Source organism: Dioscorea cayenensis, chromosome 19, assembly GCF_009730915.1.
Source record: "Dioscorea cayenensis subsp. rotundata cultivar TDr96_F1 chromosome 19, TDr96_F1_v2_PseudoChromosome.rev07_lg8_w22 25.fasta, whole genome shotgun sequence".
Lineage (NCBI taxonomy): Eukaryota > Viridiplantae > Streptophyta > Magnoliopsida > Dioscoreales > Dioscoreaceae > Dioscorea > Dioscorea cayenensis.
Genome location: NC_052489.1, coordinates 1308373 through 1328529, shown reverse-complemented (window position 1 = coordinate 1328529; position 20157 = coordinate 1308373). Strand labels below are relative to the sequence as shown.

At 37.8% G+C, this 20157-nt stretch overlaps 2 protein-coding genes across 2 annotated transcripts; both read right to left on the bottom strand.

Moving 5' to 3' along the window:
- Positions 1–1390: 1390 nt before the first annotated feature.
- Positions 1391–5544, bottom strand: LOC120250620 (cytochrome P450 81Q32-like). Its single transcript, XM_039259445.1, has 3 exons — positions 4999–5544; positions 2353–2483; positions 1391–1520 (listed from the first exon to the last, which is right to left on the bottom strand). The coding sequence occupies exons 1-3, from the start codon at positions 5542–5544 to the stop codon at positions 1391–1393; spliced, it is 807 nt and encodes a 268-aa protein (XP_039115379.1).
- A 370-nt stretch (positions 5545–5914) lies between these two features.
- LOC120250618 (cytochrome P450 81E8-like) lies at positions 5915–6922 on the bottom strand. Its single transcript, XM_039259443.1, has one exon. It carries the CDS (start codon positions 6920–6922, stop codon positions 5915–5917), a length of 1008 nt encoding a protein of 335 aa, XP_039115377.1.
- Positions 6923–20157: the final 13235 nt, after the last annotated feature.

Below are 20157 nucleotides of genomic sequence, written 5' to 3'. Positions count from 1 at the left end.
TATCCAAAGATGTAATGAATGCTCCATATGTGGATGATAGATTAGAGTATTGAACAAACTGGTCAATATTATATGGAAACCCAAAACGATCAGGAGAATTTCCCGCATTACTGTAAGAAGTCCTCCTTAATGTCACGGGAGAAGAAAAGAGAGGAATCATATCACCTAGATTTGTGGTAGATGATGTAGGCATCTCAAGAGTTGGAGAAGGCCGAGACAAGGAACTTGGCACGAGTGGTACTGTAGGCATAAGTACATTCACCTTTTCTCTCCTCTGGTACACTCTCAGCTCCTCATAAGCCTGTTTTTCTTTTCTTTTTTCTCCTACTACCTCTATTTCAGCCTCTTCTTCCAGCTCATCCTCGGTCAATTCTTCCCTCAAAACAGGACCTAATCCCATCTCTAACTCAATTACCTTTTCTTCCTCACTTTTCTCCCCTTTTTGCCCTATTTCTCCATTATCTGGCGAGTCACCAAAGGGTGAGGTTACTCTCAAGAGGTAGTATGGCTCAGACTCACGAAAAGTCGCATCCATACTTACAAACAATCGTCTTTCTCCTGGGCTCCAACACATATATCCTTTCTAAGTGGCTGAGTAGCCTACGAAAACACATTTGATTGCTCTAGGATCTAGGTTCCCCACTATTGGTCTGTTGTCTCTCACAAAGTACACACATCCAAACACTTTCAAGGGAAGAACTCCTCCATTATCACTCTTCAGCATCTCACAAGGAGACTTCTAATCCAATATTCTCGAAGGCATCCTGTTAATTAGTTGAGCAGCTGTCAAGACTGCTTACCCCCATAGATAATTTGGGACATTCATCGATATCATCATACATCAGGCTACCTCTAGAAGGTGTCTGTTCTTCCTTTATGCTATCCCATTTTGTACCAATGTATATGGGCAAGTAGTCTAATGATGTATTCCCTGTGTAGACAAGTACTCCCCGAAAGCCTTGTTAGTGTACTCTGTCCCATTATCGGATCTCAATACCTTAACCATGGTGCCATATTGAGTTTGTATTGCCTTGTGAAAGTCTTTGAAACAAGCAAGTACATCCTTCTTATTTTTCATCAAATACAACCAAGTAACACGAGAAAAACAATCAATAAAAGTCACAAAATATCTATAACCATTGATTGTATTTGCCGGACAAGACCCCCACACATCAAAGTGAATAAGATCAAAAACCCCAAAACTCTTATTCCCAGAGCTATGATAAGAGTTTCTAGTATATTTTCCTAACTCACAAGCATCACATACTAACTTTTCTTAATTTGCCCTTTCATACAATGAAGGGTACAACTGACTCAAAACAGACAATGAAATGTGTCCCATACGCCGATGATGCAGTAGAAACACCTCCTCTACATTCATCCCAGACACTCATACTCCCGCCCCCTCTACCAAAGATGTCAATGCTGAATCCATCCCCTCTCTGTCCATGTACCACAATCCTCTATGCCACGTGCTAGTCCCAAGTCTCTGACCTGTCCCCTTCTCTGTGAAGTTCACCCTGGGAATATCAAAAGAAACAACACAAGATCAAAATCTAGATCACACAGATATAACGTGACTTCCTTCCCCTTCTTAACTTGACCCAGTCTCGATCTTCTTTACCCACAAGATCAAGATCCCTTTCATTCAACCTTTATTTCGTTTCTTGACACAATCTTGGTTATTCAAGTCATCAAGATCTAGATCAAACCCATGTCAACCCCTTCTTCGAAATCGGTGGGGTATCAACCCCCCCACTTGGGAAAACTTCAATTGACAGAAAAAGAGAAAGGTGGTGGCCGAGTAGAGAAGAGATGGGTGGCTGTACTGTAGCGGCGGTACTGCAGCGGCGACGCGTTAGGGTTTTACTAGATTTCTCTCTGATACCATATTGTTTTTAATTTTGTTCATTCTCATTGACTAATTTTTTAGGCTTATATAGAGTCTTACACCTCACTCTTATAAAAACAACCTTAGAATATTTCATAGTTATCTATTTTCCCACAAGCCTCTGAAAAACCTGAAAAATATCAAGCCTCTGAAAAACCTGAAAAATATATAAACATACAATAAATCTCCACATTAGCAATCCCAGCTTCGAAGTTAGCAACCCTAGCTCATGATAGTTCCCTCGTTTGGGTAAGAGTAAGATTGTCATAGGGCCTACAATCGATATGTATTGATGAAAAAAAATGCTATTTCAGTGTCGGTGGTGGTGGTGGTGGTGGTGGGGGCGGAGGGTAGGGATAGGTTTGGTGGTGGGTGGTTGTTGGGGACTATGAAGCTTTAAATATTGAGTTTTCATTTATTTATCACTATTTATGTGCACAGTTACGACCATAAGACCCAACCTGAGAATCTTATGCACACTGTTACAGTCATAAGCCTCTTGCTGTAAGGGTATTGTAGCAGTATGATGTTCATCATATTGTAGCAAATCACTATTTATAGGTACTATTATGGGTCGGTTATGGGTGTAACTCTAAACCAGAAAACTTTATAGGCACTATTACAACCGTAAGCCTCGAGCTGTAAGGACCTCTTACAGTCGTAAGAACTCTCAATTCCTGAGTTATAAAAGCCAGAAATTAGGGCTTTTGGGGGGATCTTCTTCTCTACTTTAAGAGAGTTTTGTAATTCTCGTTATGTATTTTAATTCATTTTTATTGGATTGTTGTTCTCCAATGAGGGAGAACTAAATTTCATGGTGTTTGGGCATAGTTGAACTCTAGGGTTTATCTTTTGCATGACTCATTTGATTTACTTGTTTTCTTTATTGCAATCCATTCTATTTGAATCTAATTGCGTGTTTGAATGCTTGATTGATATTGTGGCGAAGGCTCTATTTATCAAACTTGATGTGCTTTGTGACACGTAAAAACACCCACCTAGCATAGACATACCGTGATTAGAGGGGATTGTGAGTAAGCCTAGAAATATCGTACTTTGGGGACCTTGTCTCCCTCAAGTCTCCTTAGTGAGCTAATGAGTATCTTTGTGCTCTTTGTAATCATGTGGAGTAGATTTTAGGATATATCGCATCTTTACTCTGTTTAAGGGTAATCTCTTCTCATACGAGAGATTATCTACTTAAGCGATTCTCAATGATATTTCATAGAGTGTTATTGCGATTGTGTGGATGACTGTATTAGCTATATACCGATTCAATTACTCTTCATCCTCTACCAAGGGTTTAGTATGATTTAGAAAACTTCTCGGTTCAAATAGGATTGCATACCTAGACAACTTTTGTCCTGCACTTTATCAAACCCTAGAGGGATCGTATGCTCGGACATCATTTCTTCCCCTGATTTTCCTCCTATTTTATTCTGTATTTCTTGCTTTTTCTCTCTTTTTTTCACACACATCACTAGATTAATTAGGCTAATTTTTGGAACTAAGGCTAGTACTAGTAATCTCATTCTTTCTTGTGGACCAATATCCTGATTTTATGCACATTTTATTACATTATCAACATGTACACTTGCGTCATTTTCAACCTCCATTGAATTATGTTTATCATCTAGTCAAATTATATTTAATTAACGACTTTTGTTGATACCCATACTTTCAGTAGCCATGTCTTCAAAACTTTTATTTAAACATATATTTATCCATTCTATTATTATTTAATTGTTTATATAGTTATTTTAATTCATGTTAGTTACTCATTTTATTTAAATACTTACTACTTACTATTTGCACATTGATTTTCTATGGGTTGTCTTCCATCCAATCATGGTGATATAATGGTTTTAGTTATTTTAAAAATTATTATTACCTCTCTAAAGTGGAAGCATCAGGCTGTAACTTGGCATTTGGTATTTATAGTTACATGTACATTTAGGAAATTTTGTGAATCTTTCCATGGTTATGAGTTTTGTTTGAGGATCTTTGTCTCCAAGTGAACTATACCTAACCCTGTCAAGTGGGTGTTAAACATTGATCTTATTGACAAACAATTCTGAGAAAATTAAGACTACGGTTTTGAACCAATCTGTCGATAAAATAATAACGGCCTCTGATATTCAACTTCAGATCATCGAGGGTAAACAAATGACATCTGTTATTCTGACTAGGGTCACCGATGGTAAACAAATGACCTCTGACATCTATAATGAATTTGGAGACATATTCTGTTATTCGAAAAATCTGTTATATTTTGTTATGTATTTAAGTTCTTATTTTCATCTGATTGCTATAATTGTGGGTTATTAATTACTCTGCATATTTCAAATCCGAACTTTTTTTTTTCAAATTTTTGAATTACTTACTGGGTTAATGAGCTCATGAAATTGTTTAAAATCTTTTTCAAATCAGGAGCAATAGACCCAAGGATTTTAGAAATATTCTAGTAGTCACATTTTTTTCGCTTGAGTTGAGACTTATGTTATTGTATTTTGTTATGCATGTGGTTGCTAAAACCCTACCCTTTGGGATATTTCTATATTTTGATTATAATGTATTGAACATTGTTATATTCCTTAAAGTTGTATCTGTATTATGTATTTTGTTAGTTTATTTTATTTTTCACTTTGAGTTAGGTTTTGAGGTCTTGCAGGCTCACCGGGCTCTCGCCTTGTGGGACTAGCCATTTGTCCTTGTATCAGATTCGCTTTGACCGGGTCCGGGGCGTGACATATTAATAGAGTGTTACTACATATAAATCTATGTGTATTGATATATTAGGTATCAGCTTTGTAGGTATACCGTCATTTGTTAGTGCACCAGGCTCGGGGAGTGATAGATGCAATATATTTCATATTATTTTCTTCATATTAATTTGCATCTTTAAAAAAACATTCGTTAATTACTCACAAGCAGCGAGGAGAATCAGGCGTATAGAACCATCTATAATCAAACATCTTATGTGTATATAACCAAATTTTATTAGTAATCAGCTGGAGAGATACGGCAGTTCATAGTCCTCCATTAAATCCATACGAAATTATCTCATTCTAAATCTTAGAAAGTGTATCAACCATGCAATTACGTACCTGATATTTAGCCACCACAGGCTTGCCATTAGACACAATGAGGCCAAGCGATGAACTGATATCAACCTCCCCTTTGCTCATCGGCTCCCACTCAAAGCACTGGACCAATGCACCAACTCCAGCCATGACCATGCGCATGGCCAAATGCTCACCAGGGCACTTCCTCCTTCCAGCACCGAATGGCATATACTTGAAAACCTTTTCTTCTTCCTCTCTGTCGAACCTCTCTGGCTTGAAGCTCATGGCATCGTCCCATAACTCTGGGTCACGGTTAATTCCCAGAGCATTAACAAAGAGCATTGTGCCTTTAGGAACGTGGTAGTCCTGGATGGTGCAGTCGCCGGAGGACTCTCGGGGTGGGAAGTCTGCTAGGGTCAGCCGGAGAGTTTCTTTGAGGACGTTGTTAAGGTATGGGAGCTTGGGTAGGTCTGACTCGTTGATAATTCGTTCATTCCCAACATTAGTGTCTATCTCCTCATTCGTCTTCTTCAGTGTCTCAGGGTGGCTCAAGAGAAACAACATCATTCTCTTAATTGTCAACGCCATGGTGTCAGTCCCGGCCATCAACATTGTCTGTGATTAATTAATTAGTTTTATTTTCATTATTTATTCATAGCCTTTGGCTTTGGGGCTTTGCCATCTTTAACAAGATTAATTTTTCAGTCTAAATATGTTTATTTTCTTTAATTTAATAAAAATTTATTGAGATGAATGCATAAATTTAGATTAAAATAATTAACTTTATCATTTTGGCAACTCATTGAGATTTTAATGAAATAGTTATGCATGTCTAGACTTGCAAATTGATTGAGTGCTGATAAATTTTTGAACTTGTACCAACAAAATCCAAACATATATAACAACTACAGCGGATCATAACTATGCTCCAAACTTGTTTGACAATTAACATAATAGATCAATATTTAGTAGTATTTTCAGGCAAAGTGGAGAAATTCCGAAGAGTTTTTAGGTAAAGAATGCTAACCTTAATATGGCCCTTGATGACTTCATCAGTGAATGTCTCGGGATCTGTGTCCTGCATTGATAGCATCACGTCAACCAGACTTTTCTCCTCTTCCTTAGTCTCTTTCTCCGCTTCTTCATTGCCGTTGGCCGGATCATTCCTCCTCTTTCTCCGGGCCTCCTCGACGATGTCTGTGAGGAATCGGTCAACTCTTGGAAGCAATCTCTCCATCTTCCTTTCCACCCCAAGCAAATCCAACCACCCCAACGCCGGAAAAAAATCTCTTGGATTGAAAGAAAACATAAGCTGAATTTCCTCCTTCATGATATCCCTAAACTGGTTGGCAACCTCCACTTCAACATCCAAGCACTCACCGTAATACCTCTTTCCGACCACCATCTTGGACATTAAATTGTAAGTCATTTCAAAGAACCTTGCTTGGATGTCAATCTTACCTGATGAAGAGTCCTTCACCATGCGGCGGATAAGGGAGAGGAACTCTTCGGTGCGAATACTAGTGAGGAGGTTGATCCGGCTAGTGGAGAGGAGTTGTAAGGAGGTGAGACGACGGAGATTGCGCCAGTGAGGATTGTAAGGAGAAAAGAACATGGTGGTATTGTTGTAGCCAAGGATGTGACCTGCTTTGATAACAGGGTGGTTGGAGAAGATGGTGTCGTTCTTGATGAGGGCCTCTTCGACAGCGGCCGGTGAAGAAAGAATGATGGCGTTGCGAGAACCTAGACGGAGTGCAACAACGGGGCCATATAGTTGGGAAAGGGAGTGGATGGAGAGGTTGCGAGGTGATTTGAGGAGGTGAAGGTGGCCAATGAAGGGGAGTGATGGAGGACTTGGAGGGAGGTTATTGGAGAGCTTTTTATTGGAGTAATGGTGGATGATATAGATGAAGAGGAGGATGACAATGAAGGGAATGGTAGGTATAGTGTAGTGGAGAATGTCCATAGGTATAGCTAGTACCTTTGCTTTTGAGTTTGAGGGCTTGAGAGGTGGTGGGATTTATAGAAGGAGAGTAGTGATGGAGAGATGTCTTTGTTACTTGGTGAGGAGTTAATTAGGGCTTTGTGAGATAATGACTATGTCTATTATAAAGTAAAGAGCATAATAAGATTATATTAGAAGGGTTGTTGTGTGTGAGAAGAAAGGAAAAAATAATTAGGATTGAGAGGATAGAGGGAGATGATAATTAATTAGGGGACACACAGATATATGTGAGGTGTGAACCTCGTCTATTTAGTACTCCTTTGGTTGTGAAACAGGTGCCATATGAAAAACAAAAATCAAAATAATTATCGCTTTAAATTTTCAAGATGATATTTATTTATTTTTCCTAACGTTACTTTTATTTTATTTAATAATTATATAAATAAAAAAAATTCTATTAAGTAAGTATTCCCTCCGTTGTAAAATAGGTATGGCTTTAGAGTTTCAAGATTATATATTTTTTTTTTCTAACATTAATTGTATTTAATTTAATAAATTATATAAATAAAGAAAGTAATTTTTATAGTTTTAAAGATATAGTTAAGGTTTCGAACCAGGAATAGTTTAGTGCTTTGATTAATTTTTATGTTTAATTTTAAAAAAATTTAATACTATCATTAATTTTTATGAATCATTTTTAAACGAAATATATTTTGAAATAAAGGGATTATTTACACTCATATTATTAACAAAATACATATTTGTGTGAAAAGTTGAGAGAAATATTAAGAAAAATTGTAAGTTGTTTATGCATAGAAATATGCGAAAACGTGTAAGGTAAGAAATACATTATACAAAATTCCAAGTCAAAGTTCAAGTTGAGGAATTTAAAAATTAAAAAAATGTAAAAAAAAATTTGGAAGTTTGTTGGTGTATTTAATCACTTTAATTTAAAGAAAAGGTTTGATGGTGTGTGTGAGCAGTTCCAAGTGGAAATATTCTAAAATGAGTGTTGCTGAAGTGTTTTAAAAAAATATGAAGAAGAAGCTAAATCATGTTTATAAAAAAAAATGGAAGTATCAAGGGTTCAAGTTATTGTTTGAGCTTAAAAAAGGAGAGGTTTTAGTACATCAATACATATAAAAAATTAATTAGTAGAATGAGTATAGATCTATATATATAAAAATAATCAATAGAATGAGTATAGATCCATAGTCATTAGAAACAATATTATCATAGTAGCCCAAGAATAAAATAAGATCTCAATCACATGATTCATATGAGCACATAATTATGTGAATGGCATAAGTTACCTCGGTCTATCACATCAAACAACCTATAAAATTAACGGTCTACCACATCGAACAGCCTATAAAATTATTTTTGGAGCGTGCCATTAACTTTGTTTTCTGCTAGTAGTTAATTATATTGTTTTGTTAAATTTTTATTTTCTTTTTAACATAAATACATTTTAATTTTTTTTACATGAAACTAAAATTAATTTTAGTGAATGATGCGCTTTGAGAAAGCATATCCAGATCAACAAATTAGTGCTACCACAGCTGTTAAATTCTCTTGATTTGCAATTTCTTTTCCCTTTTTTATAAAATTGTAAATCAATATCGCTGAGGAGAATATTCATGCATATATATATATATATAGTCTCGAGACAAAACCAAATATTTTATTAGTAATCTTCAGATCAAGCAGCAGTTCATAAAGTCTCTTCATTTTTTTACGTACATCCATAACATAATAATGATACATTTCATTCTAAATTTTAGAAAGAGCATCAGCCATGCAGTCACGTACCTTATACTTAGCCACCACAGGCTTACCATTAGACACAGTGAGGCCAAGTAATGCATTGATATCAACCTCCTCTTTACTCATCGTCTCCCACTCAAAGCACTGGACCAATGCACCAACTGCAGCCGTCACCATGCGCACGGCCAAATGCTCACCAGGGCACTTCCTCCTTCCGGCACCAAACGCTAAATACTTCAAACCCTTCTCTTCAATCTCACCGACGAACCTCTCCGGCTTGAAGCTCATAGCATCATCCCATAACTCCGGGTCTCGTTGAATTCCCCAGAGGTTAACTAGAAGCATTGTGCCCTTAGGAATGCGGTAACCCTGAATGGTGCAGTCATTGGAGGACTCTCTCGGTGGCATTACTTGCATTGGCATCCCTAGCCTAAGGCTTTCTTTGAGGATGTTTTTGAGGTAAGGGAGGTTAGGCAGGTCTGACTCGTCAATGATGCGGTCATGGCCGACATTAGTGTCTATCTCCGCCTTCGTCTTCCTCAGTATCTCCGGGTGGCTAAGGAGAAACAACATGGTTATCTCAATTGTCTTTGCTATCGAGTCACTGCCGGCTGACAACATTGTCTGTGCATGATTCAAATGTGAGACTATATATTATTACTTTATATGTATTAATTAGTTCACTCGTATATATAAATATGCATTCTCTAATTGAGTGATCTGTGGGGTTATGCTAGCTTAACATGATTGATTAATTTTTCCTTGATAATTTAATAAAACAATTATATATTGATATTTGATACTAAGATAAATATATATATATATATATATAATTAAATAGTTAACTTTATTGGTGTGTAAACTATTTTTGTATTTATTTAATTTTTTTAATAGATAAATCATAAATATATTTAAAAAAATGGAGAAATTAATAGAGTATAAACCAACAACAAAAATAAAAGAGAGCTACAACATGTAATACTTATCATGCATGTCTAGACTTACAATGTTGCTGGTAAATGTTTGACCATGTTTGAACAAAATCCGAACATAGTAACCACACGCATATAGTCACATCAAACTCTTAAATATTTTACAAATAAATTTAAGAATTAATAAAATAGATCATTTAACAGTGTGATAATTTTATTTTTACAATAAGCAACAAGGGCCTATTAAAAAAATTTATCAAAAGATAAATATATATGGAGATAAACTAATTACCACGACTTATCAATTTTTTAAAATTTTATTAAATCAGTTTAATGCCACTAAAATAATTGGATATTTTTTTAAAAAATAATAATAAATCACACATGCACTAAAAAAAAAAAGCAAATTACAAACACAAAAAGGAAAGACTAGAGAAGAGAATAGAACAACGGATTAGGTAACGAGAGGTGAAACCCGGAGAAAAAAAAAAACACTAACAAAATAATTTGATACTTCTTTAAATTTCTAGCAAATTAAAATTAAAAATTCCAAAAATAAGTAGGGAATGCTGACCAGGATATGGCCCTTGATGACTTCATCAGTGAATGTCTCGGGATCAGTTTCCTGCAAAGATAACATCACATCAACCAGACTCCTCTCCTCTTCCTCAGTCTCTTTCCCTGCTTCTCCTCCGCCGTTGGCCGCGTCATTAACCCTCCTCTTACTCCGGCGCTCCTCTATGATCTCAGTGATGAATTCATCGAGCCTTGGAAGCACCCTCTGCATCCTCCTCTCAACACCAAGCAAATCCAACCACCCAAACGCTGGGAAAAAATCTCTTGGATTGAAAGAGAACACAAGCTGAATTACCTCTTGAATGATATCCTTAAATTGGTTGGCAACCTCCACATCAACGTCCACGTTGTCACCGTGATATCTCTTTCCAACTACCATCTTGGATATTGAATTATAAATCATTTCAAAGAGCCTTTCTTTGAGTTCAACCTCGCCAGATGAAGAGGTTTTCACCATGCGGTGGATGAGGGAGAGGAACTCTTCAGCACGGAGACGGCCGAGGAGGTTGAGCTGGTGACTGGAGAGGAGTTGTAAGGAGGTGAGACGACGGAGATTGCGAAAGTGAGGGCCGTAAGGGGAGAAGAAGATGGTGGAGTTCACTACAAGAAAAACAGAAATTTGGCACGACAATTTTGGCACGGAAATAAGCCAAAAAACCGTGACAAATTGATTTTGGCACGGATTTTGGTACGGAATAGTAACCGTGCCTATAACATGCGTGACAAATATAATTTGTCACGAAATAGTAAAACCGTGACAATTTTGTCACGGTTTTAGGTACAGTTTTTGTCACGGTTTTATTTGTCACGATTTTTGGCACAACTAATGTTATCGCGGTTTTAAACACGACTTTTTGAGTGCAGTTTTTGGGGACGATTATTTTTGTCACGATTTTTTAGACGCAGTTAGTTAGCACTATTTTTAGCATGGATGATTTTTATCACGGTTTTTAGCGCGATTGATTTTATTACTGGTTTTTGACACGGTTATTGATTAGACTGTTTTTAGCACGATTGATTTTTGTCACGATTTTTTTGGCACAATTATTTTTGTCACAAAGATAATTTTTTTGTCACAATTTTTTGTCACGGTTTCAAATTTAACATAATTATTAACACATTTTTTTGTCACATTTTTTTGGAGCGGTTTTAAATTTAGTATTGATATTGATATGATTTTTTTTGTTACTGAATTTGACACAATTCTATTTTAAAAAATAAAATAAATTTCAAATAAATTTATTTAATATTAAACCTGCATTTAATTTCATCAAAATATAAATTACAATATTGGTAAAAATATGCAAAAATGTTATTACAATCATAACATTATTATAATAATAAGGTCCAATCTAACATAACCCTATACATCATCCTATGATGGAGAAATACGAACTCTCTTGGCATTGGAGAGTGCTTATCGGCATGTATTTGTGACTCCTGTCGGTGTTCAAGGGCATGTGGCATGCGAGTAACATTAGACATGCTAGAAAGGTTGATCAATACCTTGCCTGAAAGGAGGAAAAAACTTTATCACATTAAGTGGCTAAGCAATATAACATATACAAGCATAATTAAGTAGAGCCCACTAAATTCTTACGTTTTCACATTCATTCTTATACTTCATATTTGTGAGTGAAGCTCAAACCTTTGTTCCGACCATAATGAGGCGTTATATCCCAAAAACTCATCACGCATTATCATGAGTTTTGTTCTGGTTTGTTGATTTGGTATAGTGCCCTACAAACATTAAAACTAATGTTACACCTAAGAATCCAAAAGAGTGCAAGATACAATCAGATTTGGTTTACAATATACTCTAACTGCATAACATCAACTAGACCATTAATAGCAGAGAAAAGAAGGAACAGAAAGTCAAGTCTCCACTACCAAGAACTAATTCTTGGAACCAAGAACAAAAAAAGCAGTCCAGTAGTTTCAAATAAACAAATGATTATAAAGTTGTAGCTTCATACTTCCTTGTGATAAACAGTCTTCTATCCCAAGGTTAGGTACCATCTATCAGAATCAAGAAAAAGAAACATTGGGATTCTTTGGTGCAAATCACCTTTTTCATTAGCCTACAAGTTAATCACTGCTATTTCCTTGGAGCGATATGTTCAACTTACAAATATATGAACAGACTACAATGATCACTTGCCATGGATAATACTCTCAAATGGAAAGTACTAAACACATCACAGAAATAACAACATACTCATAAAAAGCTTTAAAAATCAAGCTTTTACCAAATCATGCACTATTATTCATCTTATTATTGTAATTGGCTTCCTTCATCTAGGAATATTCATGCACTATTATTCATTCTATTAATTCTATCATATGAAACTTACTTCTAAACAACAAATGATGAAAAATACAAAGAAAGAAATCAAAAGACATGAAACTTATATATATATATATATATATATATATATATATATATATATATATGTATAAATATCTAATTGCAAGGGAGAGCGAGCAAAAATTTCTATTATTGTTTCTACATCGATTAATTTTAAAGTCAAATAAAGCAGAAAGCTACAATTCTATATACAAAACACACTGAAATCGAGTAGTACACTAATAATTGAGTTAATTTAAACCCAAATGTTTTTGTCTTTATTTGGTCATAATTAGAATAACATATGTAAAAGCATAATAAAAATTATGCAACATGAAACTCGACATGCGTAAAAGCATACCGATAAACTTATGATCCTGCAATTGCTTTCGTTAGAGTTTGGTTTTGCAACAATGCGATAGAATCGTTAGCACTCTTTGTGAGCCAAGCCCGATCCCGACCTTCACCCCTGTGTTCATCAGTCGGCAACCTCCACAAGTATGCTAACTTTCTCGCTGAAATACGAGATGCATGTACATCATCATTAGTCATAGAGAAAGAAAATGCATTCTGTATAAACAGAATGTGCATGTTAATTACCGGCATGACCAATAGGTCCATCCAAGGTCGGGGCCTTCAATGAAACTAGGCGTTATTCTTTGCACCATTCGTCATGAGAGTCATCATCTCGCCAAGGTTTTGAAACCTGAATAATTCACGGAATGACTAAAGTTCTTTTACGTGTATTTGACTCAAAAATCATCAAATAGAATGAACATTTTTGTGAGTGACAAGTCTTTCTATCCATAGAATGTCCAAATCATAAAATTTCTATCCACAAAAGGCCATAAATTTAATAAATTGGTCCGTGTATATGTATATTGATCGAGTATATAGCATGTAAAGTCCAAGCCAAAAGGAATATCGAGAAAATGAATTCAAACCTGAGCGAGAAGAGGTCGGTCATTGATGGCGAGCCCAAAGGTTCCAACCGAGCAAAAATCGACTTGCTGAAAAAGCAACTGAAGATGATTACTGAAACCGTTAAGTTTAATAAAAATAAATACAAGTTGAGTAGGCAGAGCTGGGGCGCACATAAGGGTGGAGAGGATGGCATCGATGGCAAAAGGCGGTGGCTTTATCTTCATTAGCGAGGTGGCGGATGGCGAGGGTCGGCGGTGGTGGTGACCTTGAAGAAATTCCGGGTCTTGAAACTCTCGAGCGCGTTCGTTCTTAGGGTTGACGCGATCGTAGGGAGGCGGTCATAAAAGCTCGAGGGCACCACGAAATCGAAGTCTTACGGGGGGTCGGGGACGGAGAAGGAGAGTTTGGTGAAGGTAGAGAAGGGGATCTGATCGAGCATTATCCATTCAGGCTGGATATCGACAGAAGATTTGAGAGAAGAGGCCTCGCAACACTGGGGACCTTGGTGAGCATTAGATGGAGGGCCAGAAGAGCAGTGGTTATGGTGGTAAATCCGATCTCGGCGTGCACGCTCCTTCTTAGCCTCACGTCGGCGGGCTTCGACCTCCTCATCGCGTCGCTGGAGAGTTGAGGACGCTGCTGAAACCGCCACTTGGGGCAAAACTTGGGACGCGGCGAGGGCTTCCCATCGACCAATCGAAACCCATTAATGGTGATCTAGAGCTTCGGATACCACGAGAGGAGATCAAGGTTCTAGGGTTTCACCTCTAGGGTTTCTGGAGGCGAAAGATTGGATTGGAAGAGAAGAAAAGCTAGGAATCGCGTGTGTATATATCCCGTTTTTCGTCAACGGTTGAGATTGGCGGAGTGGATGGAAGCAACGGCTGATAGCCTTCCAAGTTTATCCACAAAGTTGGGCTACCAAACCCAGTTAAAAAGCCCATTTGATTAAGACCCTTGTTTCTATGTTAATTACAAATTTCCATATTTTATTTATTTATTTATTTATTTTCTTAGTGGAAAATTAGTATCATATTGGTTTTTAAATAATGGATTTTTTCTGAAAGAAAATTTAAAAAAAGGGACACAGTCACTTAGGGAAGGATTATTTTTACCCAACTTTAACACTAATAAAAATAAATAAATTTATCATGTTCAAATTAATTATTGATATTTGTTAGTGTTGATGATATTAATAATTATGAATAAAATACTTATTTGATTAATTATATTAAAAAAATTCAGTTGCTTCAAGATTGTTGATTTGGGGTTAAAGGGCTAAAAGATGTTCAAAAATATTGTTTAGAAGGTACCTTTCTATGTAGATGTCGTGCAGCTCTGATGCATTGATCGTGTTAAAGTCTCTGGTGTTCATGCTCACCACCAAATGAGTCTACGACAGTAAGACATGTGTTCGAGCTTTTTCCTGTCCGACACGTTCCAGACTAGGTTGATCCATCAGTGAGGGGCTTGAGGTTCCTTGTGATATTTCCTGAGCTAAACTTTGCTCATCAGTAGTAATGACGGCAACAACAGCGGTGATAGCTCGAGCTTCTTCCTACCTCCTCTACTCCTCCAATAGGTACCTCTCCTAACATGTAAATCAAAGCACTGGGCCCCTATCCTAATTAGAAAGCCTAAAAACAACACGGAGGGACGATGATGAAGAAGCAAGGCGGGTGTTTTGGGAGAATGGTTTAGGGATTTTGTCACGATTTTTGGCATGATCTTAGGCACACCGTGTCAAATAGCATGCCAAATATTGTACCAAATAAAGACATTCCTAGTTTTATTTAAAATTTTTAAAATAATCAATTTTAATTATATTAGTCAATTTATACTTATCAAATTTAAATTATAATATAAAAATTTATTATAAATAGAATATAATTATTATAAATATTGAATATCGTATGCGTAATTAAATTATGCAATAAAATTCTTATATATTTCTGTGAAGTATAGAGACTTTATAAGAAAATATTATGCAAGAAAAAATTAAGTTTTTTTTTATTGTGGGTATGTAATTATTATAAAAAGAGTATAATTATTATGTAATTATTATAAATATAGAAATATCATGTGTATGCGTATTTATATTATCCAAGAAAATTTATACTTATCTAATTTTAAATTATAATATAAAAAAATAAGTTTTTTTTATTGTGGGTGAGTAATTATTATAAATAGAGTATAATTATTATGTAATTATTATTATAAATATAGAGTAAAATTAAGTTTTTGATATAGTTTTGGGTTGTTCGTGCCAAAAAACCGTCACAAAAAAGGGATTTGTCATGGTTTTTGGCACCACCAAGTTAAAACCGTGCCAAAAAACAGTGTCGAAATCCATGTACTTCATTGATCCATGATTTTTGGCACGGTTTTGGCTGATATGTCATAAAACCGTGACAAATAAAGGGATGAGGTGTTTGTCACGGTTTTTGACACGTTCTAGGTTTGCCCGTGCCAAAAACTGTGCCAAATACCATGTACTCTATTGTCACGGTTTTTGGCACGTTCTAGGATTGTCCGTGCAAAAACCGTGACAAATAAAAGGATGAGGTGTTTGTCACGGTTTTTGGCACGGACAATCCTAGAAAGTGCCAAAAACCGTGCCAAATGCCATGCTCTCCATTGTCATTGTTTTTTGGCACAGGTTTGCCTTGGTCGTGCCAAAAATCATGACAAATAAAGGGATGATGTGTTTGTCACGGTTTTGCACGAGCAAGCCTAGAAACGTGCCAAAAAGCGTAGTCAAATGCCATGTTCTCCATTATTCACGGTTTTTGGCACGGTTTTGGCTTTCGCGTGCCAAATATCGTGACAAATAAAGGGATGAGGTGTTTGTCGCGGTTTTTAGCGCGGGAAATCTAGAACCGTGCCAAAAACCGTGCCAAAATGACATGTTCTCCATTGTCACGGTTTTTGGCACGGTTTTGGCTTGCACGTGCCAAATATCGTGACAAATAAAGGGATGAGTTGTTTGTCACAGTTTTTGGCACGGGAAATCCTAGACCGTGCCAAAAACCGTGCCAAATGACATGTTCTCCATTGTCACGATTTTTGGCACGGTTTTGGCTTGCACGTGCCAAATATCGTGACAAATAAAGAGATGAGATGTTGTCACGGTTTTTGGCACGGCCAAGCCTAGACCGTGCCAAAAACCGTGCCAAATACTATATGCTTCATTGTCACTATTTTTGGCACGGTTTTGCTTTGGTCGTCCCAAAAACCGTGACAAATAAAGAGCTGATTGTTTGTCACGGTTTTTGGCACGGTGTTGACACGGATTTTTATTTAAATTTTAGACGAAAATATAAATAGTGCTAAATACCGTGACAAAATTGTCACGGTTTGGTAACCGTGCCAAATACCGTGCTAACGTTGTCACTAACTTTGTGTTCGTGCCAATTTCCGTGACAAATTTGGCACGGAATCAAAACCGTGCCAAATAAATCGTGCCAAATTACTGTTTTTCTTGTAGTGGTTGTTGTAGCCGAGGATTTGTCCTACTTTGACAACAGGGTGGTTGGAGAAGATGGTGGCCTTCTTGATGAGGGCCTCTTCAACAGCCTCAGGAGAGGAAAGAATGACGGTGTTGCGAGAGCCGAGACGGAGGCTGACGACGGGGCCGTAGAGTTTGGAAAGGGAGTGGATTGAGAGGTGGCGAAGGGGTCTGAGGAGGTGAATGTGGCCAATGATGGGGAGTGATGGAGGACTAGGAGGGAGTTTTTTGGAGGGTCTTTTATTGGAGTAGTGATGGACGAGATAGATGGAGAAGAGGGTGATAACAAAGAAGAGAGTGGTAACATGATGGAGGATGTCCATGAGTATATTTGCTTTTATGTTTGATTTCTGAAATATTGTAAGATTTATAGAGGGATGACAGGTTTTTTTTTTATTTTCGTGTGTTTGTCCTTTTTATTTTTTCTAATAAATTTATGATTTATTTTCTTTATTAAAAAAAAACAACAGAAGCGATGACAAGTGATAAACATATGAATATGAATGTACCTTTTTTTTTTTTAATCACAAATCAATATATATATATATATATACATATAACTTGTTTTTTTCATTAAATTTTATGTTAAGTGGTATTTAGTTCACCTCCAGTGGTCATGTGCATATATCATGAACTCAAAGCAAAAAGAGCAAAGAGGAAGTAAATCAGGGTAGAAATTAACGACCCACTACATTGAAGTGCAGCAACAGATGTGCTTGTTAATTAATTAATTAGTTAGGAGATAGAACAGATTGCAGTAAATTAGAGGACTTAAACTCTACTCGATAAGTAAAAATTTAACTATGAGAATGATTACAAATAGATGAACAAGAAGTCAATAATGAAGATGAAGAAATTGTATAAGGTTCATCTCCTACGTTTTCATCATATTTTTGTTGGAGTGAATACCAGGTAATTGAGAAGAGAGTAGAAACTCACAGCAAGATGAAGAAGGCAAAAGAAGGAGAAAAGCTTTGAACTATGTATTAAGATAATCTTTTTCTCAGACTTCATGCTACTGGTCATACAAGATAAATAGAATTGGAAAGGCAACAGCCATTTGACCAATCTCTGAAGAGCAAAGATATTGTTGAGATGGTGATTGAAGACAAGACCCAGACAGTGGGCATGGTGAGCAAGTGAGGCGTGTGGTGTGGGGGAAAGGCTGGTGCTTGTGGAGAAGCAAACTAGCATGGTGCTGTACCAGAGAGGATGGAGAACCATTGTGTTCAGAGATTGCAGGGCATGGATCATCGAGCCCACGTGGGTAGTTTAAAGTAGTTGGAAACCTTTTGATATATTAGTATTTTAATGTTTGAATCTCTGGGTGTTTGGGTTGGTCCAATGGTTGGGTGAGTCAAGATTACGGACAGACCAATAGGGAGAACGCTTTTTGGTGTCTCGCCCTAATAGTCGCTGAGTTAAGTGTCTACACGTCTGTAGTTATATATATATATTCAAATGCTAATGGACTTCTTGAATTGGCTGAGATTTTCCTCTGTCTCCCACTTTATACTTTGACTCTTTGAATGATTGTTTTACATTATCGGATAATCTAGAGACATTTCGATCGAACACCTCAAGCCGCCAGCTCTCCACATCACAACAACTGCGGTATCGAGCTCTGGAGACGATGGCAACCTGCAGCTCGACGGCACCAGGAGGGGCTCCAGTGTGTCTCTCCCAACCGTCAGTTCCGGTGTTCACCGGGCAGGAGTACGGGCGGTGGAATCTCGTGGATGAAAAACCGTGATTCGTGTCCCGTGAGCGTGGGACTTGGTGGAGAATGGTGTGACGGAGTCGAGGACGAGGCGGTCGAGAGGGAAAACCGAAGCGAGATGCGAAAAGCGTCGTGCTTGATCCAAAGAAGCGGTGGACGGGCCAAATCTCGACCCGGATAGCCGAGGCCAAATCGGCGCATCGATGCTTGGGAGATTTTTGAGGAAGCATCGCTCGAGGACGTCCAAAGTCTTGTCGCTGAGGATCCAAGCCCTCCGACAGGACTTTGAGACATTACAAATGGGCGACGACGAGGGTGTTCAGGCTTACATCTCGAGGGTCATCACGATCACTAACCAGATTAAAGCTCTAGGGCACAAGCTCAAGGAGCCAGAGGTTGTCTCCAAGGTGCTGCGGAGTCTGGCGCCGAAGTTCGACTGGGTTGCTGTCGCGATTGAAGAGTCGAAGGAGATCGCGAAGCTCACTCTGGATGATCTCTGTGGAACGCTGCAAGCTCACGAGGTGAGGGTGAATCGAGCTGCCGGGAAAACTGTAGAGAAAGCCCTCTATGTCAAGACCGAGCACTCAATCTCAAACCACAACAAAGGTGGGAGTGCTGGGAGCTCATGGGGAGTTGGCCGGGGTCGTGGGAGATCATTCGTACGCGGGAGAGGTCGAGGCCGAGGCGGACGAGGAAGGGGCTTCGATAATAAAAGTCACATCCAGTGTTATCACTGCAAGAAATTTGGCCACGTAAAAGCCGAATGCAGAGCACGTGAAAAGCAACCAGAGCAGGGTGCTGGGCTTGTTGCAGAGGAGGAATGTACCGAGAATCTTTTCATGGCCAGCTACTCCACAGGAGAACAATCAAGTTCCGTTTGGCTCATAGATTCCGGGTGTTCAAACCACATGACCGGGGACAAATCCTTGTTCAGCAGCTTTGATGAGTCATTGAGCATCAAGGTGAGACTGGGAAATGATAAGGAGATGAAAGTGTGTGGAGAAGGGACCGTGGCTGTAAGCACAAGCACAGGAACCCATAAGAAATTACATGGAGTCCAATATGTGCCGGGGTTGGCACATAACCTCTTGAGCGTGGGGCAGTTTCTTACCAGAGGGTACTCTGTGGTGTTCGAGAAGAACCAATGTGTTATCTCTGATAATCATGTGAAGGGTCAAGCAATATGCATTCCGAGATCGAGCAACATGTTTCCACTCGACATTGCGAAGATGGGAAGTTTAGTGCTGAATACCAGGTGTCAAACACTAGAGGAGTTGTGGCACCTAAGGATGGGTCATCTAAATTATAACAGTCTGATGACCATGGCTCGTAAGAAGTTGGCATTCGGGATACCTGAACTGAAGCAAGGAGTGCAGTGCGAAGGATGTGCATTGACGAAACTGTCAAGAAACTCATTTCCCAGTGGAGGGTCTCGGAGGGCCAATGTATGTCTTCAGTTGGTTCATATGGACCTCTGTGGTC

Bases quoted from the DNA above. Each gene is read 5' to 3' on its own strand.
- LOC120250620 (XM_039259445.1), bottom strand. From the start codon at position 5,544: ATGGCGTTGACAATTAAGAGAATGATGTTGTTTCTCTTGAGCCACCCT. The intron at 2,484-4,998 runs GTACGTAATTGC...TTTCTGGTTTAG, and splicing joins CTGTGGTGGCTAAATATCAG to AGTTACACCCATAACCGACC. The intron at 1,521-2,352 runs GTTGGGTCTTAT...TGATATTCCCAG, and splicing joins AGTGTGCATAAGATTCTCAG to GGTGAACTTCACAGAGAAGG.
- LOC120250618 (XM_039259443.1), bottom strand. From the start codon at position 6,922: ATGGACATTCTCCACTACACTATACCTACCATTCCCTTCATTGTCATC.